Raw genomic sequence first — 27561 nt, forward strand, 5'->3', positions numbered from 1 at the left:
TAAAATCACTACATCAGAGAGGAGGTTTTTATGCCCATGATTGAAACTGGGAGTTGTGAGAAATTATAAGGTTTTTCTGTGAGACTCCCCGAGACTTCTGAGGCTTTTCCTACCCCTCAATGTTATGTGTGTAACATTGATATTGATGGTGATGAGAAATTGATTTTCTGGGGGGGTGAGTTTGAATTTTATATTGCCCACTGATCTCTATTTTGTGAAGTGTTTTGCTCAAAATTAGGAACCAATTGCATGCCTAGATAAGATCACAAGACTCGCTGATGACCTTTCGGAAAATACTGAACAGTGCTAAAGGACTACCTCCTCCTAGCTCCCCTTCCTTTACCCTCTCTCCTCCCCCTCCTGTTCCCTGCTCCCTTCCCTTGCTCCCCTCCCCTTCTATCTCTACATCCCCTCCCCTGCCTCTTCTTCAAATGCCTATAATTTGTTTGCGCTGTAACTTTACTGTGAATGTCAATTGTAACCCGTTCTGAGCTCCCGGGAGAAAGGGATGGAAATCTAAATAAATAAATGGCACTGAGCATGCACCCTTCATAGAATAGAGTCCTGCACCCACCTCTTAAGCCTGCTGAAATCTAGTATAAATCCTGGCATGCAAGCTGGATGCAGATCCCCTATATTCTATAACTCCCTCTTTTATAAAACCACGCAAGCAGTGGCATAGTAAGGGTGAGCGGTGCCCCTCCCCTTCCCCCCCTCTGCCGTATGCATGCTCCCTTCCCTGTCCCCATATTTTTTAAACTTCTCCAGTGTGATCAGCATGCCCATGTCAGTGTCGGCTTGCCATTTGACATCATTTCCTAGTTGCGGGTCCCGGAAATGACATCAGAGAGAGCACTGATGTTGACACGGGCAGCAATCTCATGCCAGCGAAGTAAAAAAAAAAAAAAAAAAAAGTGTGGGAGGAAGGCAAGGGGTATGTGTGTGCGTGTCAAGGAGAGGAGCAGGGGGGCAGAGAGGAGGAGGGATTCCTTGCCCTTAGGAAAACCATACCTGGGGGGACTGTCCCCCCCCTTGCAGCCCCCTTACTATGCCACCGCACGCAAGAGGTTATTAGCGCCGGCCACTGTGCTGAATGCTCTGAGCTGCTCCGACACTCATAGGAACTCTATAACTATCGGAACAGCGCAGAGCATTCAGCGAGCCGGCCAGCACTAAAATCCTCTTGCGCAGTTTTGTAATTTGCCCCTTAAGTGTGTGTCCAACTTTTGGGGAAATATATTGGAATTCTTTTTATATTGTATTTGTGTGTTCAGTGGAACACGACATATTTTTCCTAGATGAGTGCATTTTCTTTCCTTAGATAGTCATGAACTATCCAACTTTTTTTTTTTTTTTTTCTAGATGTTGGCTAAGCACTGAGAATAACTTTATATGGAGTTTTATTGGACCGGCATGTCTAATAATCCTTGTAAGTTTTCTATTTTTCTTGTTCTACCCATAAGTGAAAAATTACAATATTTATCACATAATCTATATTTAACTTTCTTCGTCAAATGAAATTGAAACTAATCTAAAAGTAGATTTGATGCCACCTTTCATGATTTAAAAGTGAACTTTAATTTGCTTTAAAAGCAGAAATCACAGTTAACAGAGTAGTACAGTAAACACATTTCTAAGTGAACATTCAGTGCAAATTATTGTTCTGCTAATTGCTTTGGGCTTGCCCCTTTCTTTTCCTGTTTCCCAAATTCCCAGGATGCTTTGTTTAGGAAACACGAGTCATCTTGTTCCTGAGGACTAAGGATAGATCTGAGAAATCTCCCACAAAGCCGCTCCTCTGTTTCTTTCTTAAGTCAGTAGAGTCAGCAGTCTAGTAGCAGTTATCCCTGTATATATCTCACTTCTCCTCCAAAGCCTCAGATTTTCTCCATCCCTTCCCCGTGAGTTTTGTTGCTATCCCTGTCCCTGCCCCATTCCTGTAAGCTCTGCCTTAACTGCACAAGCCTCAAACACTTATGATTTTAAAGTGTTTGAGGCTTGTGCAGATGAGGACAGAGCTTAGGCATTGGTGGAATGAGGCATTATGACATCACAATCTGAGCTCTAGAATGTTGCTACTTACGATTTTAAAGTGTTTGAGGCTTGTGCAGATGAGGACGGAGCTTAGGCATTGGTGGAATGAGGCATTATGGCATCACAATCTGAGCTCTAGAATGTTGCTACTTTTGATTTTAAAGTGTTTGAGGCTTGTGCAAATGAGGATAGAGTTTGCAGGAATGGGGCAGGGACAGGAAAAGAACTTGCGGGGACGGGACAGGAAAATGAGTTCCCGCGGGGACGGGGAAAACATTTGTCCCCATGTCATTCTCTACTCACCTCCAGAACACATCGAAGCCCCACTAGCCTGAAGTTAAAGAAATAGATAAGGTTCTTCTAATATTCTTTTATCTGCTTCAATGTTTGTATGTAAAGGCAGAATATCAAGTGTTAATAAGTCCAGTCTAATCCTAGCCATAGGGCTGATTGAACTCACTATTTTGGCTTGGTTAATATTTTATACTTTGCATAGCTAAAAATAACAAATACTTGGTTTAAAGAAATATTTAGAAAAAGAATTGCATTTACCTATCAGTCTGACAGCTGAGGAAGAGAGCGCTGCGTAAATTTGCACTTCATAAGAGAAAGCATTTTGACATGTCAGCACTGTCTCAAAATATCCCAGCAGGAGGTGGATGCAGACAATGTGTCAACAGGCTCATAATCTGATATTTCAAATGTTGCATTACTTAATCTTTCCATGGCATTCGGTCATCTTTGAAGATTAGACTGTCATCTTTATGTTTTATGTTTCCTTGTGTACCCTGTCATCTTCACAGCTATTTTAGATCAAATTGGAGTATCAGGGGAAAAAACCCAACATTTCATGTGGGCAGACATTCGCTCACTGATAGCCCCATTTCAGCTGGAAGAAGAACTTTTTAATTCCTATTAAAAGCTGTTTTCAGCCAGACAATTTACCAGGTGTTATCTGTTCATTTCTGAAGAGAACCTTTTTGCCTGTGCTTCAAGGTACTTCTAGCTGTTATTAGTTTACCACAGTCATTCTAACTCTAATCATCCGTCAAAGAAAGTAAGTTGAAAGTCGGCCAGAGCAAGCAAAGAGAGAATTAAAGAGGTCAAGCATTCTGTCACCATTGCTTGGTTCACTTTTCTTCTATACTTTGATTTGCTATATGTACTAGGGAGGGGCAGCCAGAAAATGATCATTTTGAGTCGTTTCTCCATTTATTTAATTTTTTTATTTCCAGGAACGTTTGTTTTATTTGTTGGTGTTTGTCTATTTTTCGTCACAAATGCAAAGTTATCAATAATGTACTCTTTTGCAAGAGGGCGCACTGCGTACAAGGAGGGTACACTCTTTGTGAAAGAGCAATTTTGGTCATATACTTGAGCGTGCAATTTAAATGAATCACTAGCGAATTAGCGCTGACAATTGGCATCTTACAAGCAATTGTTGGCATTAATGACAATCAATTAAGGGCTATGCAAGGAAATTTAGGGCACTGGCATTTGCACCATATTTTTGTTGGTGCAAACGGTTGCACATAAATGTAGTCACATAAGTATAGCGCATAAGCGCTATTCTATAAACCATACTTAACTTTAAGTGCAGCTTGTAGAATAGCACTTTTTTGGTTAGCCTATATAGAATTCAGTCCTAAAATTGTATGTATAGCGTTTGTGCATATACAGTGTGTGTCCTCTTTGCACATAGTCCCCTGAATTTGATATATAGATAATCTATAATAATAAAATGCTAAGCGCGCATGCGCACTCTCACCGCATGTTCCCTGAGATCTGATCTGTCGGGATGTAGCTGGTAGGAGTGCGCATGCGCGCCAGGCAAGCCTCCCTGCTCTCCACCTTGCGCTACTGAAAGGATTCCGAGGAAGGCGGCGATGATGAGGGGAGCCACCGTGGCACATTTAAAATTTAACTTCGGCCCCACACTCGCGGTTCAGAAAATTTAACTTCGGCCCCACACTCGCGGCTCGGCATGAAAGAAATCGCGCCAGCATTCACAGGCGGCTAAGAAGGGGGCAGAGCTCCTCTGCCAAGTCTGTCTCGGCAGGAACCTAACACCTTGCCACGCGGAGAAGGGGGGGTGCACAAGCTCCTACAGAGCCAGTGAGAGAATGTCTTATCCCCCCGAGCAGGAAAGGAAAAGAAGTGAAGAGGTGTATTTTTCTTCCAGGTCCCTCCCGGCAAATGATGGAGCGAGCGAGGAAGGGGGAGCGGTGAATGGAGGGTTAAAATCTGCCTCTTCTACCGACCGGACAAGTCGCCCCGCTGTGTCTCTTCCCGGGGCTCGAAGGACGCCTCTGAGAATGGTCGGGGCCCAAGCTGCTCGGTACCTGCGTCTGGCTGGCTTTCCCACCAAAGCCCCCCATGGTGGATGCTCCTCCTGCATCCGGCCCCGCATCCAAAGCCTCCCCAAAGGCTGGCTCCCATGAAAATGCTACCCTTCCGTTCAAAGACGCAGCAGCAGCCCCCCCAAGAGCCACACCAGTGTCGGAAACCCCTCCGACGTCACAACATCAGAGACAAGGCTTCCGACGCCGGTGCGCCTCCGGAGAGAAGCTGCCGCCACGGCCTCAAACAGCAACACAACATTTTCATGGGAGCCAGCTCTCGGAGAAGCCCAAGAGGAGACAACACCGTGAAAAGCTCCAGCAAGGGAGCCAACCAAACCGCGAGTCCGGGGACGCTGTAAGCGGGGATCGGGTGAGGAGCCTGCGGCTTTGAAATTTGGCAAGGGAGCTGGCCAGAATGGGGTGGGGGACTTCTAAAATGTAAGGCTGCATGGTTTACAGATAAGGGAGAAGGGTTCCTAATGGACAGAGGGGAACGTACAAGTAAGGGAGAAGAGCTACTGCTGGACAGGGGGAGCAGAGAATGGGGGGTGATGCTGAACAGGGGGAGATAAAAGGAGAAGGGCTACTACTATATAGGGGGAGCAGGGAATAGGGGGGGTGCTGTTGGACAGGGAGGAGGTAAAAGTAAGGGAGAAGGGCTGCTAGCACCCGTTAATTTAATGGGCTAAACAACTAGTATATATATATACTAGTCATTAAGCCCGTTACATTAACGGGTGCTAGAATACTGTTCACCCTCTATGTTGCCCCTTCCATTCACTGCCCTCTCTTCTCTTTCCATCCAGTGTGCGCCCCCTCTCTCTCTGTCCCATTTGGCCTCTCTCCATCTCCTCTTTCCTTTTCCCTTGGTCTGGCATACCTTCCTCCTTCCCTCCATGCCCTGCCATCTGTTCATCCCTCCAAGCCACTCTCCCCTGTGCTCACTTTCCTCCTTCAACTACTTCATCGGGCAACAGCAGCATTCACAATTCATTGCTGTTGCTGGCTTCAGGTATTCCTCTCTGGCCAGTCCTGTGTTCATGAAGTAGGCAGGACCCGTCAGAGAGGAAGGCCTGAAGCCGCAACAGCAGCGAATTGTAAACGCTGCTGCTGCCTGAAGCACCCGAGGCAAACGGTTCTCTCCCCTCCCAGCCCAACCCCCGCTGACTTTGCGACTCTTCCGGCGAGATGACATTAATAGAAAAACCTCCCTCCAGCGTTGCCAGCCGCAGCAAAACAGGCTGGGTCGCGGCTTTCTTCTGCCGTTGAGTCTATCTGTCGCGTCATTGATGACATCATTAGTGACGCGGCAGAGGGACTCAACTGCAGGAGAAAGTCGCGAACCAGCCTGTTTAACGTGCTGCGATTGCCAACGCTGGAGGGAGGTTTGTGTAGAAGCGATATGTGTCTTCTATGTGTCTCTTCCCCTGCAGTACCTTTGCAGCACTTTGCTGCGGCGCATCCTCCCATCCTGAGTCTGTTTCTCCCGCTTTGTGTAGCCGCCGCATACGCACTCTGGCCACGGACATACGGATCAGGGAAGACAGATCGCACAGGTCTGAGTGCGCATGCGCGGCTAGCTTTTTATTATATAGGATATATATTCACACAGTATACTATATATATGGCCCTTTGAGATGCATGAGCAAATTTGAGCCAATTATCACTGATAACCGTCATCATAAGAAGTAAATACTAGTGCTAATTTGGTTTAATTGAAATTTACTCCTGTTTAGGCATGGGATATCTGTGTAACGTTTACACATGGCTCAAAAAAGAGGGCACAGCTAGATGAAGGTCATGCGTGGGTCAGGGACATTCCTCAAATTTATGTGTGCGGTTATAGAATAAGGGGGATTTGTGCCTAATTTAGGCGCGAGGCTTTACACCAGCTGATGTAAATGGTCATGCCTAAATTTAGTTGTGGCTGCTAGGCATAAGCACCATTCCTTAAACCATGCCTAATTTTAAGCGCCATTCATAGAATAGCATGAAGAGATTTTTTTTTCAGCACTGATTTTTTTAGACAACAGTGTGCTCTCTCTCAAAAGGGTGCGCACTAGAGGATGACAAGGGGACACATTTGTCATACGCATGCGTGTGACATTGTCGCGTTGTATCCACACATGCGCAGATGATCCACAAAGTGCCGGATTTTGAAAAGCCGTCTGGACACATCCTCTAAAAAGAGGACATGTCTGGGTACATCCGAACGTCTCGGAACCCTAAACTTTATGCAGCACCAAAGGGGTATGAACCAAGCTCTGGCAAAAAAAAAATCAACCCAAGATTAGGGGCCTGTTTTACAAAGCCGCGCTAGCGGCTGTTGCGCAGTAACGGCCCCGAAGCCCATAGAGATTTAAAGGGCTTCGGGGCTTTTGCCGCGCGGCTTTGTAAAACAGGCCCTAGGTGTTTGGGGGGGGGGTGTAATTCTTTATTGATTTTCAATTTGAGTACAAAGTGTAAAAATTTTACAAAATAATACATTGAACAGCACTTACATCCAATCAAATAATAATACAATATATATTCCTGCCCTCCCTTCCCCCCCACGGATGTGTGCGAAAATCAAGTAGGATTAAAGGCTTATACAATTAATCAGATTTAATAAATTCCGTTAATGGACCCCATGTTTCTTTAAATATTTTATGTCCCAGTATTTCCAAATTCATTTTTTCATATCTATAACATTGACACAAAGGGCTCCTTTTACGAAGGTGTACTAGCGTTTATAGCGCACGCACAGGATTAGCGCACGCTAGCCGACAATCTACTGCCTAGCGCGCAGGGCAATTTAACGCACACTATTCCGCGCGTTAAGGCCCTAGGCGCACCTTCGTAAAAGGAGCCCAAAGTTTCCCACCAAAAGGGAAAATTTAGCCTGCCCCAGTTTCTCCAATTCTTGGTGATCATTTGCATGGCAACCCCTGTCATAATTATAAGAAGTCTGCTTTTATGCCTGTCTAACGCATTTTTAGCTTTCAACAATGACTAGGATTAAAACAATTGCCTTAGGAAGAAGATGGTCCTTAAGAGGAAGTGGCAGGCATAGAGTGGGCCAAGGCAACTTGCCGGCCTAGTAGAACATGCTGGCATCTAGCCAAAAGATCTCCTGAGGGCTGAATTATCTGCATGTCGGTGGCAGAGTATCAAATCTACTACATACGATGCTGTAGCTCCTCTCTCCACCATTGAGCAAGTAAAGTGAGAGGTGCAAGGAAGAGCAAGCCTTCTCTCAATTTTAGCACTGAAGAAAGTGTATTAAACCAATGGCATGTGTTCATTTGGTCATATTAGGAGTAGCGCAAAAGAAACGGTGCACTCCCATTATTCTGGTTTTGCCCCCATTTTACCTATCTTGAGAATATAATAATTCAACCTACAGAAAATTTATGTTACTGATTGTGACAGATCAATTGAAAGGAAACATATTGCAAAATCTAATTCTAATAATAAAGAAAATGTAAAAAATAATATAAAATGGCCTTGCGACTTTTTAGGAATAGATCAACAAACTTCAAGTTCTAAATTCTAGTGTCCTCACTCACTACTTATGACTTTGAGGCCAATGCACAATGATTGTGGACCAGAGGAGGGATCGCTCTCCTCCCTCCTCCATGCGCTCAGTATAGCGCTGGGCTCTGCCCGCTTGAGAGCAGGGTTTGCTGCCGGCTTATAACTCAAAAACTAGAAAAAACAAGGAAGGCAACAAAGTCACATCAAGGTCTGTGAGGGGGAAGCTCAACGTGCCTAACTTGGCTCACAACTTACAAACCAAATATAATGTAATATGTCAAAAAACATGTCACATTATATGATGTTATAGGGCGCTCTCAGTGTGAACTCTCAGTGATAGGAGCTCAGCTCCGACACTTCACTTCTGGGTCAAGGCGATAAGCCTCCACCCGCACACCATCATCGAGCGCCCTGTGTGTGCAAGAATCAAACCAATCAACAATCAAAGTGAGTAAATGAAACTCAACACGAACAACCTGAGTGACCCCCACACAGACCCTACCAGCCAAACCCCCTCAAAAAGCTCACACAAAATCACAAACAAAGTCAAAAACCATACCAAAAAGTGAAAAACATGTCCAAAAGAAACAATACTTATCCAAAACTGTCACACAAACGGAAAAACCGCGCCAGGAGGAAAGGTTCAACCGCGCTGGTTTCGGGAGGAGCCCTTCTTCAGGAACCTGGCCTCCAACAGAACACAAGCAGAGAGGAAGGCTGGAGGGCGGGGTGCCCGGGAGGGAGAGCACACCGGCTAAAACAGATCCACAGGTGACATCATGCACGAACCAACCAATCATACAGTGCCAGCACTCAACACAACCAGAACCACCTTATAACTCAAGGCACAGAGTTCAAAGGGCATCTTTCTCTTCTCTCCGAGTCCTTGCTTGTAGACTTCGGGCCACTGGCAGCGTCAGCCAGTTGAACATGCTACCTTTGTCGACACCGGATGCTTTCCCTTTACTTCGTCTTCCTGTCCCCTCAGAGGTAGGACGCTGCACAGGGAAAGCTTCTGGGTTCAACTGACTGAAGTCTGCAGGCTGGAGCTGTAGCATGGGGGAGGGATCAGACGCGGAGCACACCCGGGACGGACTCTCCCCTCACCCCTTGGTACGCCACTACTAATATTCATTGGGTTTTTTTGTTCATTTTCATTTGATGATAACACACAGATATATCATTGACATTTTCCATTTTGTTGCAAATGAATACGCATACCTAATATTCACAAACACACAGATATATGGACTATATTTCTATAGATGTTGTTTTGTTCAGATACTTCTAGTCACCTAATACACTTAGGCCCTCTTTTAATAAGGTGCGCTAACCGATTAGCACGCGCTAAATGCTAACGTGTACATGTTAGTCTATGGACGCGTTAGCATTTAGCGCGCACGCTAATCAGTTAGCGCACCTTAGTAAAAGAGGGGGTTAGTTGAGGCATCGTTAGGAATAGAAAAAGTTATTACCCTTATCTGGCAGTCAGAACCCCTAGCAGTATAACCCTGAAGCTATTGCTGGGGGTACAGGTACCATTTTGAAGTTAAGTGCTACCAGGTCAGGAACATCCTTGGAATTCCCCCCCCCCCCACTTCCTCCCCACCCCACTACTCCCATCATAGTTCCTTGGTAGGTGTCAGGGGGTAGATTAAGGAATGGGGGTTTTGTACTTAATACCAGGGAGAGGATTGGGCTGATATACTTGATGCTAAGAATGAGATAATGGGTATTTTTTCAGAAACTAGTGACTTTAAGAGCTCCCAAAAGGAAAAAAAAAAGGAGCAGAGATCAGACCTTCAAACTAAAAACTTTAATGGCAAAAATGGGAAGTGGAACAAGAAAACGGACCCAACCACTAGGCAAACTAAGGGTCAATCTAGTGACTCAGCTATGGGGGCAGTACTGGTGCATTAGCTACAATCACTAATCTGAAGTCAGGGCCACTGGCATAGGACTTTGAGCAACTGCACTTCTCTGGACTTCCTGTCCTGCCCCTCTGAAACGGGAAGATTGAAGGGAGTGGAACATGGCAGGCCTGGAGCATGCATGGATGCTCAAGGTCCCAAGCCAATTTCATTGACTATGTTTGGGATGCAGACCTAGGCAGATAGTGGTTATACAGCACTGAAATCTGCCAAAGATGAGGGTCAGTCTAGAAGGGAGAAAATGGAGTGAGAGAATCTGGACCTATGGGGGCAAGGGGTAGAATATTTTAAGAGGGTAGGGAAGAGGAGATGCTAGAAACCTTGGAAGAAAAATGGTGGACACTTGAGAAGGGAAAGGACAAAAGGGGAGTGGCACATGACTAAAGGTTTTGTCTAGGGTGACAAGTATCCTTGGGTCATCCTTGTACCATGTAGTCAGTGCATGGTAACTTACCATATGTTGTCACCAATGCATATAGTATGGATACATTTACCACCTATAAGCCATCAAACTATCAGTGCAGTTACCATGCATTGAAGGGGTTTTTTTTTCTGTGCTGTAACTGTGTGGGAACACACTGTGGAATTCCTCAACAGTTACTGTACAAAGGTTACAATTGCCACACGGTAATTTAGGTACTTACTGTGTAGTAAGTGTTTTTTAGTAAAAGGGTCCCATGTAGAGAATGACAAGGGGACAAATTTTTCTCCATCCCCACAGGAACTCGATTTCCCCGTCCCCTCCCAGGAGTTTTGTTGCTGTCCCTGTCCCTGCCCCACTCCTGTAAGCTCTGCCTTAACCGCACAAGCCTCCAAACACTTATGATTTTAAAGTGTTTGAGGCTTATGCAGATGAGGACGGAGCTTAGGCATTGGTGGAATGAGGCATTATGACATCACAATCTGAGCTCTAGAATGTTGCTACTTATGATTTTAAAGTGTTTGAGGCTTGTGCAGATGAGGACGGAGCTTAGGCATTGGTGGAATGAGGCATTATGACATCACAATCTGAGCTCTAGAATGTTGCTACTTATGATTTTAAAGTGTTTGAGGCTTGTGCAGATGAGGATGGAGCTTGTAAGAACAGGGCAAGGACAGGAAAAGAACTCACCGGGACGGGATGGGAAAATTAGTTCTTGCGGGGACGGGGAAAAATTTGTCCCTGTGTCATTCTCTAGGTATAATTTTAGTTATATAGTTTGTAGACAGCTCATCTTGCCTGAGGAATCACTAAGATACACCGATATGAGTCTTTCCTGCCTTTTGTCCCTTCTTTACTCTGGTTTATCTCTCTACTGTTCCTATATACTTGCCAACTGACTTTTCTGTGAAGGTTATTCATCAGACCCCATGTTGTTAATTTTTCATTATTTGAGGCTATCACAATTATTACTTCACTGCTCTCTCTCTTTCTTTGAATTTTTCAGTCACTGACCATAGAGTAGCTTACAAAATTATATTTCCAATTATAAGGATTATGCTAACAGGAATTATATACTGTTTCTGCTTATTAATAGCAACTCAAATATATTCTAGTGCTAGTTCCCAATTTGGATCACAGCTACCAGATAATTCTAATATGTTAAATATTGATGAATTGTGTTGAATTAGGAGATAATTCAACATTAGCACTATTATGAATTTCATGGAAGTTTAATGTTCTGGATTAATTTGTGAAAATATATGCATGAAATGTAGAAAATTATCATGTATAAAATATATGATTTCAAAACTCAATGACTGGGTAACTCAAATACAAGGAGCTGAACATTTGCTGTCTAGAGATATCCAGTGATGGAAACAAATAAAAATGATTTATTTTTAAAAAAATCATAGACCTTGCATCCCTCAGGAAAAGTAAAGGGTAGGGACTTGATATACCACTTTTTCTGGTTTACACATTTTAGACAAGTACTTATTTTGTACCCGAGGCAATGAAGTATTAACACCCCCTTCCCCCCTCCCCCCTTTTTACTAAACCGTAGTAGAGGTTTCTACCATGGCCTGGAGCGCTAAATGCTCCAACGCTCATATGAGCCTCAGAGCATTTAGCACTCCAGGCTGTGATAGAAACCTCTACCGTGGCTTAGTAAATGGGGGGGTAAGTGACTTGCCCAGAGTCACAAGGAGCTACAGCGGGAATTGAAATCATAATCTCAGGGTGCTGAGGCAGCTGCTCTAATCACTAGGCCACTCCTCCGCTCCTTTATTTCACTGTCTGGCTGAAATTCAGGGCTATTTAGCCAATTAGAAACAGCTCCTGGCCCGCTAGATAGCGCTAAGCCTGCTAACCACTAATTCTGCAGGAGATAGCTGGCTATTTCTCACTGAGGGCTAGATCTGATTTTTTGGCCGATTCAGAAAGAGCTATTGATGCACTAAAATGTTTGCAGGCAAATTATTCACGCGGATCTTAATCATAATCCCCAACTCTGCCATCTGATGATCACTAAGAGAGCGACTCTCACACATGCCCAGAGCCGGCAGGGGAAGCCTGAACGGCTGAGAGGCAGGGAAAGCCCCAAAGGCAGCCTCCTGCCACTCAAATGTTCGGGGCAGGAGACCTTTATTTTTTTAAATGGGTACCCATAAGCTGTACAGGTTACACATGCACAGATCTGCCCCATTAAAAAAGAAATTTAAAAAAACCCTCCTCCCACCAATGATAGCCCTCTCCAACGAACGTGGCACCGGGAAGACACCTCCCGTGCTAGGGAAAAACGGCAAGAGGGATGGCCATTCCCTCCTGCCATTCACGCCCCTGTACCCTGCGCCAACAAAAACAGCAGGAGGAATGCCCACTTTCTTCTGCCATGCTGAATCCCCCCACCGTGAAACAAAATTTGCAGGAGGGACGCCCAATGAATATCGTATGCAAATCTTTCTCATGCATATTCATTGTGGGTATCCTGAAAACCCAACTGACTAACATAGTAACATGGTAGCATGATATTAGCATGCAAATAGAGAATGGCACGGTGACAAAATTCATCACCGTTCCCGTCCCCGCGGATATCCGCGGTAAACCATCTTCATGTCATTCTTTAAGGAGAGAGGGAAGAATCAGAGTATGAATGGCCACAACCACTGACCCGCAAGCTTTGCTTTGAAGAATGCTGGTGTAGAAGGACTTAGGTTGAAACAGACACTACAGAATGACAGTCTCTAGTATCCAGAGCAGATATTGTGATGTCATAATGCCTCATTCCACCAGTGCCTAAGAGCCAATCACATCAGTAATGTCACAACGGCTTCATTATCCTTGGCTCACATAAGAATCAGAGTATGAATGGCCTCAACCACTGACCCGCAAGCTTTGCTTTGAAGAATGCTGGTGTAGAAGGACTGAGGCTGAAATAGACACAAAAAAATGACATGGGATTATTTCCCGCGGTTATCCGCGGGGACGGGAATGGTGATGAATTTTGTCACCATGTCATTCTCTAGCATGCATTTAAAGCAACATTAAACATCTACTACAGCTTAGGGGTCCTTTTACTAAGGCACGCTAGTGCATCTATGCGCATGCTAAATATTAGCGCGCGCTGCATGCTAACGCATGGCAACGCGTCCATAGGATATAATGGACACATTAGCGAGCAATAATATTTAATGCGTGCTAATATTTAAAGGACCCCAATGTGACTTAAACTCTGTAAAGCATAGGGACATTTTTCTATTATAAGAAGAAAAGTTGGCCCAATTTAAGTTATTAATTTTAAACCACAAATATTAACTGCATTTTGATAGTGTTGACATGGATAATACTGACTGGCATTCATCTTTCAAAGGCCCAAATCCAATCTGATGTGTTTACACATGCTTAAATGTATATCCATGTGAGCTGCTGAAAGCAGAAGTGCTTCTCTTACATTTTTCTGAAATCTGTCATCGCCATACGTTTGGCTTCATCAATAATTGAAACAGGGAATGAAAAAGGCAAAAACGAATGATTTTAGAGTTTCATTTTGAAGTTTGAATTCAAATGTCCAAATTGAATCAGAACTATGAAGACTGAATCTTTTAGCATTAGCGTCTGCAGTCTTGCTCTGCAAACGCCTCTAGAGAGCTTTGAAGTGTTTTGCCCAAGAAAGGCTTTAATAGATTATGACAAGTCATATGGTATCTTTATTTTTCTTCTGCTAGCATGTCACAAGGAACTATAAAGTGCAAATTTGCCTCCTTCTCAAATAACCCCTTGAAAAGATCTCAAAAGCCCTAGTTCAAATTAAATGCCCATTGTTGTTGTTACAATAGTCCTTGCCAGTTTCACCTTTGCAGATGTTTTACAGCTTCTCGGGACTGAAAGCACAAAGTTTGTTGCCTGATCCTGTCTCTGTCTCCAGCCGGAAAAAATTTTCATACAAAAGGAAACACTGTTTTTTTAAGATTAAAATCTAGGTTGAAAACAGATTGAAAAGGTGACAGTAAAAGCTAGGTGCATAGGGAGAGGTATGGCCAGTAGAAAAAGGAGGTATTGATGCTCCTGTATGAGACTCTGGTAAGACCTCATTTAGAAAATTGTGTTCAGTTCTGGAGACCACACCTTCAAAAACATATAAGCAGGATGGCGTCGGTCCAGAGGAAGGCTGCTAAAATGGTTGGTGGTCTTCGTCATAAGGCGTATGGGGACAGACTTAAATATCTCAATACGTATACTTTGAAGGAAAGGCAGGAGAGGAGAGAGATGATAGAGACATTTAAATACCTATGTGGCATAAATGTACATAAGGCGAGTCTCTTTCATTTGAAAAGAAGCTCTGGAATGAGAGGTCATAGGATGAAGTTAAAAGGTGATAGGTTCAGGAATAATCTAAGATGATAGAGACATTTAAATACCTATGTGACATAAATGTACATAAGGCGAGTCTCTTTCATTTGAAAAGAAGCTCTGGAATGAGAGGTCATAGGATGAAGTTAAAAGGTGATAAGGTTCAGGAATAATCTAAGATGATAGAGACATTTAAATACCTATGTGGCATAAATGTACATAAGGCGAGTCTCTTTCATTTGAAAAGAAGCTCTGGAATGAGAGGTCATAGGATGAAGTTAAAAGGTAATAGGTTCAGGAATAATCTAAGATGATAGAGACATTTAAATACCTATGTGGCATAAATGTACATAAGGCGAGTCTCTTTCATTTGAAAAGAAGCTCTGGAATGAGAGGTCATAGGATGAAGTTAAAAGGTGATAGAAACATAGAAACATAGAAAGTGACGGCAGAAAAGGATTATAGCCCACCAAGTCTGCCCATTCCAATTAGCCTCCCCCCAGGGTTCACTCCCTGAGAGATCCCACATGAGTATCCCATTTCTTCTTAAAATCCGTCACGCTGCTGGCCTCAATCACCTGCAGCGGGAGTCCATTCCAACGATCCACTACTCTCTCGGTGAAAAAGTACTTTCTGGAGTCGCTATGAAATTTCCCTCCTCTGATTTTCAGCGGATGCCCTCTGGTTGTCGAGGGTCCCATGAGACAGAAGATATTATCTTCCGACTCGATACGTCCCGTGATGTATTTGTACGTTTCAGTCATGTCTCCCCGTTCTCTTCTTTCCTCAAGTGAGTACAGCCGCAATTTTTTTAGTCTTTCTTCGTACGTGAGATCCTTGAGCCCCAGGAACATCCTGGTCGCCATTCGCTGAACTGACTCGATCCTCAGTATGTCCTTACGGTAGTGTGGTCTCCAGAACTGAACACAGTACTCCAAGTGAGGCCTCACCATGGATCTGTATAACGGCATCATGACTTCAGGTCTCCTGCTGACAAATCCTCTACGGATACAACCTATCATCTGTCTTGCCCTGGAGGAAGCCTTCTCCACTTGATTGGCAGCCTTCATGTCCTCACTAATAATAGGTTCAGGAATAATCTAAGATGATAGAGACATTTAAATACCTATGTGACATAAATGTACATAAGGCGAGTCTCTTTCATTTGAAAAGAAGCTCTGGAATGAGAGGTCATAGGATGAAGTTAAAAGATGATAGGTTCAGGAATAATCTAAGATGATAGAGACATTTAAATACCCATGTGGCATAAATGTACATAAGGCGAGTCTCTTTCATTTGAAAAGAAGCTCTGGAATGAGAGGTCATAGGATGAAGTTAAAAGGTGATAGGTTCAGGAATAATCTAAGGAAATTTTATTTTTACAGAAAGGGTGGAAGATGCAAGGAATAGTCTCCCAATAGAGTTGGTGGAGACAAACACTATGGCCCTCTTTTACTAAGGTGTGCTATACCGATTAGCGCGCGCAAATCGATTTAACGCGTTCTAAACACTAATGCATGCATGTTAGTCTATAGACGTGTTAGCGTTTAGGGTGCGCTAATTCAATTTTCAGCGGATGCCCTCTGATTCAATTAGGGCACGCTAACCGGTTAGCGCACCTTAATAAAAGAGGGGGGTGTCTGAGTTCAAGAAAGCATGGGACAGGCGCGTGGAATTTCGTAGGGAGAGGAGGAGATAGTGGATGCTGCAGATAAGCAGATTGGATGGGCCATTTGGCCTTTATCTCCCATCATGTTTATATGTTTCCCCTTCCTTTATAAATATAAGTTCAGACAAAAGATACTAATCCCGCAAAGGAAATAAAACTTTCAGCATTCAGAATACAATTACTTCTCTTTCCCAAGTGAGGGAACTGAGACCTGTGCCCATCCCCCATTAACTTTTCTTAGGGCTTTCCACTCACTTTACATAAGCTATCCAGTTGCTTTGTCACCATGGATCAAGGGTTCTCATCCTAGTCCTTGGGATACACCTAGCCCAGTGGTCTCCAACTCTTTTCATAAAAAGGGCCACAATGTGAAAGCTCTGAGGGCCACCGAAAGATTTCAAGCTTACATATGTTACTCATTTTGTAAACTTCATTGACCTGCTTGTTTTGACTGAGTATTAAGCATTAAAAATGAATACTAATATTGAGTCTAAAGCACTTCAACTATATATTTTAAAAACTCACTTTATTCTGGATTGTCAATAGTAGCAAATTCTATAAATGAGACACACTAGAAGATTGTTTCCAGTTACTATCTTAAAAAAAATAAAATAAAATAAAAAACCCAGAGAAAATGAAGGCAGGTAAAGACCATATGGCCTATATAGTCTGCCTAACTATGCCATCATTGAGTGAGCAAGATTGAAATTAAAGCAGTTATAGGATTTGAAGAGCATATCAGCCAACTGTTTGAGGACCACAATGGGCGACTTCAGGGGCCACACATTGGAGACCACTGAACTAACCAGTCAGGTTTTCAAAATATCCACAATGAATTTGCATGAGATAAATTTGCTTGCACTACTTCCATGGTATGCAAATCTCTCTCATGCATATTCACTGAAAACCTGACTAGTCACCAATGAGTCATTGGCTACTGATTTGTAGCAATTCATGGGTGGAGGCATATTTTTGGGTGACAATTTTAAGATAACACCAGATAGGCAAATTGTAACCTGTTAACTGTTTATTCTGTAACCCATTCTGAGCTCTTTGGGGAGAATGGGATAGAAAACGAAATAAATTAATAAAAAATAAAATAAAATAAAAATAATAGGCTAGACCAGTGTGTCGCAAACATTTTAAATTGTGTCACACTAATCTCAGGGCTGCGGCTGGAGGACACCTGGAAATGCGTGGACACCAACACAATGATGTCACGCACATGTGTGACATCATCACATCGACATCCGTGAATGAGTGGATGTCATCCAGCCATGGCCCTGAGCCTCTTATTACCATTGATAGGGAGGGTTGCAGAAGGAGAGGTGAGGAGAAGTAGCAGAGGTGTCGGCGAGGAGGAGAGGTGCCGGCTGACTGACTATAGGACGTGCCACTCGCTGTGAGAGGCATGTCCTGTGAGCAGTCAGCCGGCGCCGGTGCCTCTCCTCTTCGCCGGCATCTCGGGGCACACTTGGAATCTGCCGAGACACACAGTTTGCAATACACTGGGCTAGACCATTCTAAGGGAGAGGGAAGAGAATTTAAAAGACATAGAAAGGCTATGCTTAAATTAATGAAAACACTGGATCTGGTGGATTGTTGGAGGTTGCTTCATGGGATGTAGAAATATTACACCCACTTTTCTCATACTACCCAAACATATATGAGAATAGATGGATTTTGAGCACTATTGGGAGAATGAAGATAGAACCTATAAACACATCTGATCATACACTGGTCTGGATAACATGTAAAGGGTTGAGAGAGAGAGGAAAGGGTTTCAGTTTTGAAGATTGAATGAGTCACTGTTGGGGGACCCACAGATTGAGAAAGACGTTTGTCTTGCTATAATCAACTACCTTCATGATAACGATATTGAAATGGTAGGAGATGAGGCCCTTTGGTATACTTTGAAGGTGTTGGTTTTAGGTGGGCACGTTTCGGAAAGAGCAAAGTAGGGCTTGGCAATCTTTGGATTTACAAGAGAAGCTGCTTGAGAATAGTCACAAGGTCTCCACAAATTCCCGGATTGCTGAACCGTTACAGCAAGTAAGACTAGACCTTCAATGCTTGCAGATGAAAGAGGTAGACTTTATGAAGGCTAAATGTAAGCAAAATCTCTTAGAATAAGGGAACAAGTCAAGTTCTATGCTTGCTCCCTATATACGCATCAGGCAAGCCCATGCTAGTATCCAGACAATTAGAAACTCTAGTTGAGCCCTGCATTATACTGATAAGGATAGCAAACTGTCTTTTCTCAACTATTATGCTGGGCTTTATTGTACAGAAGAGAGTGTGGGGCTCAAGATATTGACAATTTTTGGAAATCTCCGACTGTCCCAAGCCTCTCGCAGAGAGATTGAGATATACTTAATGAACTTATCTGTAATGCAGAAGTTAAGCGGGTTATTAAACACTTGAAGAATGCAAAAAAAAAAACCCAGTATTAGATGGGTAAATTTTATAAGCAATATCATGAATTGTTCCGAGGCCTACTGGTGAGGGTAGCAAATGGGATATGGGAGGGAGGCTCACTGCCAGTTTCAATGGGAGAGGTGGGGATCGTGGTGATTATGAAACCTGGTAAAGATCCTATGAAATGTAGGGCTTATAGGCCAATTTTCCTGTTGAATGTAGATATTAAAATAATAGCTAAGGTATTAGGACTCAGATTGTGGAAAATGCTGCTGGGACTTGATAATTAAGCATTGGTATGCTTAACCTCTATCTTTTCATGCCAATTTTGGGGCAAAACCATAGTAAGCTTGCTGGCACTGGTCCTACTTCCCAATAACTGGAGTTGCTGTCAAAGCCCGCTCTAGCCTTGATCCTGATAAAAACACAAACAGTAGAAGTGGAATTTGAACCTGGGTCCCCTTGAACCATTGGGCTAATCCTTTGCTCTAGAAAACCTGATCTAGACACTCCTAAACCTAATGCTGGAAAGTTTCCTCAGGAGCATGTCAGTGTTCAGCTGGTTTTAAGAAGGATTTGGACAATTTCCTGGAAGAAAGGTCCATAGTCTGTTATTGAGAAAGACATGGGGGAAGCCACTGCTTGCCCTGGATCGGTAGCATGGAATGGTGCAACTCTTTGGGATTCTGCATGGAATGTTGCTACTATTTGGGGTTCCGGAATCTTGCTTACTCTGAGATAATGAAATGTTGCAACTCTTTGGGATTCTGCATGGAATGTTGCTACTATTTGGGGTTCCGGAATCTTGCTTACTCTGAGATAATGAAATGTTGCAACTCTTTGGGATTCTGCATGGAATGTTGCTACTATTTGGGGTTCCGGAATCTTGCTTACTCTGAGATAATGAAATGTTGCTACTCTTTGGGTTTTGGCTAGGTACTAGTGACCTGGATTGGCCACCATGAGAAAGGACTATTGGGCTTGATGGACCTTTGGTCTGACCCAGTAAGGCTATTCTTATGTTTTCCAAGAGAACTGTACTTCACTTTGATCTGACTTGCTGCTGCCATACTTCTCCTGTAAAGTATATATGTCAGACCAGAAAAACCCACTTAAAACAAAGATTCCTATAAATGACACAAAACAAACAAATTTTGGCTTCCCATCCCTAACCAAGCCCTGACCCATACATCAAACCTATATCTTCTGCATGGACCAGTCATCAGATCTATTTATGGTAAGTATAATTTTATAGAGTCAAACCCCCTTTTATTAAACTGCGATAGCAGTGTTTAGCACGGGGAGCTGCGCTGAATGCCTCGCGCTGCTCCCGACGCTCATAGGGAGATTATCCTTGGTTTCCAGTGCAAAGGTTAGATGGAATGCAGCATTAAGAGAAGTATATGAAAAAATATACACATAAAGTAGCATTTTTATGGTGAAAATGCCATTAAGGTCTGACAAATATACCCTTACAGGAGAAATATGTTGGCACCAAATGAGATCACAGTGAAGTATGGTGTCAGGTCAAAAGCGCGCTGGGACAAAGGCGCGCCCAGACAATTGAGCGCAGCGCAGAGGCGCGCGCTGCTCAAAATTACTGTTTTTAGAGCTCCGACGGGGGGGTATGGGGGGGAACCCCCCCACTTTACTTAATAGACATCGCGCCGCGTTGTGGGGGGTGTGAGGGTTTTGTAACCCCCCACATTTTACTGAAAACTTAACTTTTTCCCTGTTTTTAGGTAAAAAGTTAAGTTTACAGTAAAATGTGGAGGGTTACAACCAGTGTTCCCTCTAAGCGGGCGGGTGTTGTGAGCAAACTTTTTTCACCGTGAGCCAAAAATATCGGGCGCCAGCAAGTTATGAGCCAACTCGCCCGATTCTCCTCTCGCCGCCCTGCCATCTGCCGTACACCTCTTCCGATTGTGCGCTGTGACGAGAAACGTGTGCGCTGCGATGTAATATTTTGTGCGCCAGCGCAGCTTAGCGGGAACACTGGTTCAAATGGTTTTATTTATTTCCCCAAATTTATTTTTGTTATACGCATTGAAAATATTTGATATTGCGTTTAAATCAAAATCTCAATAAACTTGAAACGAGTGCCCGTGAGATTGTGGGAGGGTTAAATACTCAAAACTTAGAAGTTTTTGCTACGCCAGCTTTCTGGTATCTTTACATACAGTGGCGTACCTAGCATATGTAACATCCGGGGCCCATCATTTTTTGGCACCCCCCCCCATCTGTAAGAAAAACATGATTTTTAGTAACAAACCACACGTCACACATGAGTACCTAGGAAAAGGCAGCATCTTACATATTGCAGTGAGCAGTACATCAATACACCCATTGTAAAACTAAACAAGCCAGACCAGCACAGATCAATCCTACACCGTCAATCCTAACAGAAAACACACAGAACACAGAAAACACCTTCGCCTAGTAAGGAATATGTAATCACAAACTAACCCCTCCCTCTTTTACAAAACTGTAGTGTGGATTTTAGCTACGGAGGTAACAGCTCTGATGCTCATAAAATTCTGAGCATCAGAGCTGCTACCACCAAGGCTGGTGCTAAAAACGCTTCACAGTTTTGTAAAAGGGGGGATAAAATAAAAATACATAGACAAAGGTTAAATTGAACCAGCAAGAAGCTGGACTCTGCATACAATGCTTCACAGAAACAGTGACACATGTCTCCTAAAGCAATAAATAAATAGAAATTTTTTTCTACCTTTGTCTTCTGTGGTTTCTCCTTTCCTCATCTTCTTGTAACTCTCTTCCTTCCATCCACTGTCTGCCGTCTCTCTTCCCCTATATGGCATCTTCTCTCCTTCTATGCCCCTTCCAGAAACTGTATGCCTCCCCCTTCCATCTCTCCTTTCACCCCATTGGTCTGGCATCTCTCTCTTCGTCTTCCCTCTCCCACACCTCTCCTCATAGTCTGGTATCTCCCCTTCCCTGATTCTCTGGCATCTCTCTCCTTTCCTTTTCTTCCATCTTTCGCTCCCCCTCCATGCTCTCACATCTCCCCCTTCCTTTTCCCTTAGACTGGCATACCTTCCTCCTACGCTCCAAGCCCTGGCATCTCCTTTAATTCCCTCCCTCATCTTCCTTCTCCCTCCAGCTGGGTACCGCAACACTCTTCCCTGCAGCTCTGCACTTCCCCACAATTGCCATGCTTCGGTTCCTCTTCTTCCTTCCTTCCTCCCCCCCCCCCCCCCGCGGGACCCTGCGGCACCATCAACTCTTACTCCCTCTAATGTCGGCCCTGCAGCTCCAGACTTCCTCGCACCTTCTCCCCTCCCCCTTTGGATCGCTATTATTTTAAATGTTATAGCCGCGGAGCTGTATCCATCAGTGGAGATGTCTAACCTCGGCCTGCCCCGGAACTCTTACTGCAACAGTGACTTCCTGTTCCTGCCTAGACGGGCGGCTGCTGCAGTAAGAGTTCCGGGGCAGGCCGAGGTTAGACATCTCCACTGATGGATACAGTTCCGCGGCTATAACATTTAAAATAATAGCGATCCAAAGGGGGAGGGGAGAAGGTGCGAGGAAGTCTGGAGCTGCAGGGCCGACATTAGAGGGAGTAAGAGTTGATGGTGCCGCAGGGTCCCGCGGGGGGGGAGGAAGGAAGGAAGAAGAGGAACCGAAGCATGGCAATTGTGGGGAAGTGCAATCCCCCCAATGCGTCCCCTTACCTTACCTCCCCTTACCTTTGCGACGCGTGTGTGCGCTGTGAAGAGAAACTTGTGCGCTGCGATGTAATATTTTGTGCGCGAGCGCAGGCCAGCACAGCTTAGCGGGAACACTGGTTACAACCCCCCAAACACCCCATAATGCCGGTGCGATGTCTATTAAGTAAAGTGGGGGGGTTCCCCAACAAAACCCCCCATCGGAGCCCCTAAAAACTGTAATTTTCTTCAGCGTGCGCCTCCGTCTTGCGCTCAGTTGTCGGCGCGCGCCTTTGTCTTTCGCGCCGTTGTCTATGAACCGTGAAGTATACCCCCTCCTTTAATATCGCGTAGCACGGGTTTTTTTGGGCCTGCAGCGGCGGTGACTTCTCCGACACTCATAGGAATTCTATGAGCGTCAGAGCAGTTACCGCCACTGCTGGCGCTAAAACCCGCGCTACGCGTTAGAAAAGGAGGGGGGGATAGTTCTCAACCCACAATTACATCCAAAGGACTATAACCCAATGCCTAACATAATCTGATGCATCTTGCTCCAATTGTTATTATTCCTTTTATGCGTTTCAGGAATAAAATAGCATGAGGAAAACATTATCCAGAGAGAAAAATGTTTATTTTCCATTGAATAGTGTTTACAGAATTTACCATCCCTCCTCATGGCTCATTCGTTCTTGTTGACCATTACAAAATACTCTAGTGATCATGAAATGCATCAACCTATCACTTAAAAGTAGCTCTCCTTTAGAAATAGTACAATGTCTTATGTTACAGAAAAACAAGAACAAAAAAAAAAAAAAAATCCACTTAATTATTCATGTAAGCCCCAAAGTCTTCAATGCCATTTAAAAGCTATAAAACCACAAAGCTTTGCAGTCATATTATGGCATTGATTTTCTTGACAGCAACAGGCACTTGTTTATTACTAAAGCTGAGAAATCCTTCAGGTATTTAAATCTATGTTTAAAATATATTGGTGCAGAGAGATTTGCCAATAAAAAATCAATAAATATTTGCATGCTTCTGGCAGTGATGCTTCGAGGAAGACGTTCACATGCTTTTACTGTTTGATCCAGTGTCCCATATTCAAGATTCTCAGTATGGAGAATAGACTCATTTGTGATGAGATCCAGGGGACATTAGATCAAGGCCAGCCTTAAGCGGGGGCAACAGGGGTCAGCCACACAGAACCCCGCATTCCTAGGGTCCAGCCCTAACTTGTTCCCCTATTTCTGAACTGCTTCTCCCCCCTCCCCCCCACCCCACCACCACCTTAAAACAGCATTTATTTGTGGCTCATGGCCACAGTGGTGATTTGCAAAGGCTACAGACAACCCCAGAACCTGCTCTCTACCACTACTACTACTGCAACTATGAATTATTTCTATAGCGCTACCGGACACAAGAAGCACTGCACAGAGTCACAAAGAAGAAGAAAACAGTCCCTGCTCAAAAGAGCTTACAATCTAAACAGCCAAGACAGACAAACAGGATGTCATGGATACAGTTAAGGGGAACGGTTAATCAGCTGGCTGGGTTGGAGAGCAGAGGGGAGGACAGGACAATCAAGCCATTGTGACATCACTGATGAGGTTGTGTCTTATTGGTGGAAGGAGGCATTATGACATCACAATCTCAGCTCTGCTTCCCAAAGACAAACAGGATGTCATGGATACAGTTAAGGGGTACGGTTAATCTGCTGGCTGGGTTGGAGGGCAGAGGAGTAGGGTTAAGGGTTGAAGGCTATATCAAAAAGGTGGGTTTTTAGTCTGCTTTTAAACAAGGGAAGGGGCTTGATGGACAAACTCGAGTAATTTATTCCAGGCATAGGGCGCAGCTAGATGAAAGGAATGAAGTCTGGAATTGGCAGTGGAGGAGAAGGGTAATGTTAAGAGTGGCTTATCTGAGGAACGGAGTTCACTGGGAAGTGTATAAGGAGAGAGAAGCGAGGAGAGATAGTGAGGGGCAGCAGAATGAGCACACTTGTAGGTCAGCAATAAGATCTTGAACTATATGCGATGGCAGATAGGGAGCCAGTGAAGTGACTTAAGGAGAGGGGTGACATGAGCGTAGTGAGGTTGGTAGAAGAATGAGTCATGCAGTAGAGTTTTGCACAGATTGCAAGGGAGAGAGGCGACACCGTGGGCCACCAGTTAGAAGTAGATCGCAGTAATCTAAGCATGAGGTTAGGAGAGCGTGGATGAGGGACTGGGTATTGTGCTCAGAGAGGAAGGGGCGAATTTTGGTGATATTGAAGAGATAGAAGCGGCAGGTCTTAGCAGCTTGTTGGATGGGCGTAGAAAATGAGAGGTAGGAATCAAAGACCACTCTGTGGCATTCTACCATTGTCTGATGTAACTTCTTGCTTCAACAATGGCAGAGAGCAGGATCCAGGGTTGGGGGGGGCAGACGACCTGGCATACAAATTGCTGCTGCAGCACTCATCCTTCTATGGAAAAAATGTGTGATTTGGATTGGGGGTTCAGAGACAGGAGGATATGCTGGACTGCCGGGGGGGGGGTCCCACAAACTGGTCCATGCAGGGTACCGCAATTGGTAAGGCTGGCACTGCATTAGTCTGTCATTTCAACACAGAAGCATGTATTCTGAATTGGAATATTTCCATATAATAAAAATGTTTACACTGCTAAAAAAAAAAAAAAAAAAAAAAAGATCTCATTTTGAATCTAAAAACAAAATGTGTTTCCCCAGGTTAATCTCATTGCTTTTGTGGTGATCATTTACAAAGTGTTTCGTCATACTGCGATGCTAAAACCAGAAGTTAACTGCTACGAAAACGTAAGGTAAGTTCTGTTTTGTCGTCGTCGGGTTTCTTTTTAAGCAAATTCACCGGGAGAAACAGAGAGTGAGGCCCAAAAGACAAACTCTTCCCTTTGTTTCTGCAGATTCAAGGACAACGCTCATATTAATTTCATATATATCACCACTGAGCTTTTTTTTTTTTTTTTACCCTACAAAAGGGGTCAGTCAAGGTTAAAGACAGGATCCTGTTTTTCGTTTCCATTTAGACTCCTTTGTGCCCTCTTTTCAAAAGAGCTTTTTTCCACTGAGAATAAGGCCATTGTTCTTGATACTGAGAAGCATGCCAGGCTATATTTTGTTTTAACAGTGGCAGTAGCATCACACTATGGTTTATTTGTAAAGAAATGGCATAATGGGGTTCACTGCTCCAGGCCCATATATTCTTCAATTTTTATTTTTATTTTTATTTTTTTTGCTTTGCATGCTACTGTGATTTTTCCATCAGTTCCCCTTATTTAAAACTGATTTATAGGGACCTTGAAAACTGTTTGCACAGGAACAGCTAAAGTATACTACTGGGAGCATTGAAAACAGCTTGCTGTTTGTGTTGCTTGGAAACCTCGTACTTCCAATGCATCACACTGCGTTCGTGGTCAAGGCTTAGGCCTCTTTTTACGAAACTGTGATAGCAGTTTCTAGCGCAGGGAGCCGCGCTGAATGGCCCGCGCTGCTCCCGACGCTCATAGAGTTCCTATCAGCGTCGGGAGCAGCACGGGCCATTCAACGCGGCTCTCTGCGCTAGAAACTGCTATCGCAGTTTCGTAAAAGAGGGGTTTAGCCACTCTGTCACCGCATACTTTCCCTCACACTTCACTCTCTATGTGATTTAGGTACTGGCGTAGTAAATGGGTTGGGATGGCGGGGGGGAAAGTCCACCCTGGGCGCGGTCTTTGTAAAGGGCGCAGCTACCCGTGCTTCTCTCCGCCCCCTCCTTCTCAACCACTACCCTGCTGCACATGTGCACCCCTTCCCTTGTACCTTTTTAATTATTCCTGCGTGAATTTGCTTCCCGCCTCGGTGTCGCCTCTCTCTGATGTCACTTCCGGGGCCCTGCGCCTAGGACGTGATGTCAGATGGATGGCCGACGCAATGCGGGCAGCGAGTTTGTGATGTTGCTCTCGCCTGGAAAATTAAAAAGGTACAGGGGAAGGGAAGGGGACATGCATGCAACAGGGGGGGCAGGTAGGAGGAGGGGCAGAGAAGAGGGTGGGGAGGGGCAGCGCCATTGCCCCTCGCTACGCCACTCAGTGCTACACGCTCTTAGCGCCTCCTCTTCCTCCAGCCAGGCTTCAGCCATCTACACTGGCTCCGGGCTCGCAGCGTTGCAGAGGTAGGGCGATGTGGAAACCGCCGCAGGCTCCTTCTTGCGATGGGGATAATAAAACCCTTAGCGCACATGTGCACTTGAAACTCCGTACATCCATGCAGGTTCCTACTGCGCATGCGGAGGCACAAAGCACGGATGCACGGAGTTTCAAGTTCGCATGCGCGCTAAGGGTTTTATTATAGCGGATATGGGCACTCATGTTCCTTTATAGAATATGATGTGTTAATGCAGTGTCTCGCAAACCTTTTGAAGCCGTGGCACAGCAAACTCGGAGCTGTGTCTGGAGTGCACGGACATCGACATGATGACATCACATGCATGTATGATGTCATCACATCAAGGTCCTCCAGATAGGACCCTGAGCTTTCTATTACTATGTCAGTGGGGGGTTGGGGGGCTTGAGGAGGAGAGGATGAAAGGTGCCGGCTGACTGCCTACAGGACTTGCCTGTTGCCACGAAAGGCACATCCTGTAGGCAGTCAGCGGGCACCTCTTCTCCTTGCCGGCATCTCGCGGCACACAAGAAATGTCACAGCGGCACACTAGTGTGGTGTGGCACACAGTTTGCGATACACTGCGTTAATGCATATTAAATGCCTCTCAAGAGATAAAATATACTAACTGCTTATGTTAGTTAACATAGACACTTAAAGTATGTTAAATCTGAACTGACACAAAAATTAATGATGAGCTAATTAGATACAGCACCATGGGGTCCTTTTACTAAGGCACGTTAGCCGTTTTAGCGCGCACTAAATGCTAATGCGTCCATAGGATATAATGGGCACGTCAGCGTTTAGCACACGCTAATATTTAGTGTGCGCTAAAACGGCTAGCGTGCCTTAGTAAAAGGACCCCCAAGTAAATTAATCAATAGTCTATCACATTGAAAAAGCAGACACATAGGACCAGATTCTAGAAACAGTGCCGGACATTAGGCACCTAGATCAGTCTGCCTAGTTGATCCAGGCACCTACCAAATGTTTTAAATTGGCTGATAATTGAAGGCACCATTAAAAAAAAAAACCAATTAAAATTTTTTTT

The 27561-nt window shown here is 44.3% G+C and overlaps 1 protein-coding gene across 1 annotated transcript in view; it reads left to right on the forward strand.

Moving 5' to 3' along the window:
• Positions 1 to 27561, forward strand: part of ADGRL4 (adhesion G protein-coupled receptor L4) — a 187184-nt gene that overhangs the window by 149873 nt on the left and 9750 nt on the right. Inside the window, exons 13-14 of the mRNA XM_033917216.1 lie at positions 1363 to 1429; positions 25080 to 25171. Coding sequence (XP_033773107.1) covers positions 1363 to 1429; positions 25080 to 25171 — 159 coding nt within the window. The remainder of the gene's footprint in view (positions 1 to 1362; positions 1430 to 25079; positions 25172 to 27561) is intronic.

Source organism: Geotrypetes seraphini, chromosome 12, assembly GCF_902459505.1.
Source record: "Geotrypetes seraphini chromosome 12, aGeoSer1.1, whole genome shotgun sequence".
Taxonomy (NCBI): Eukaryota; Metazoa; Chordata; class Amphibia; order Gymnophiona; family Dermophiidae; genus Geotrypetes; species Geotrypetes seraphini.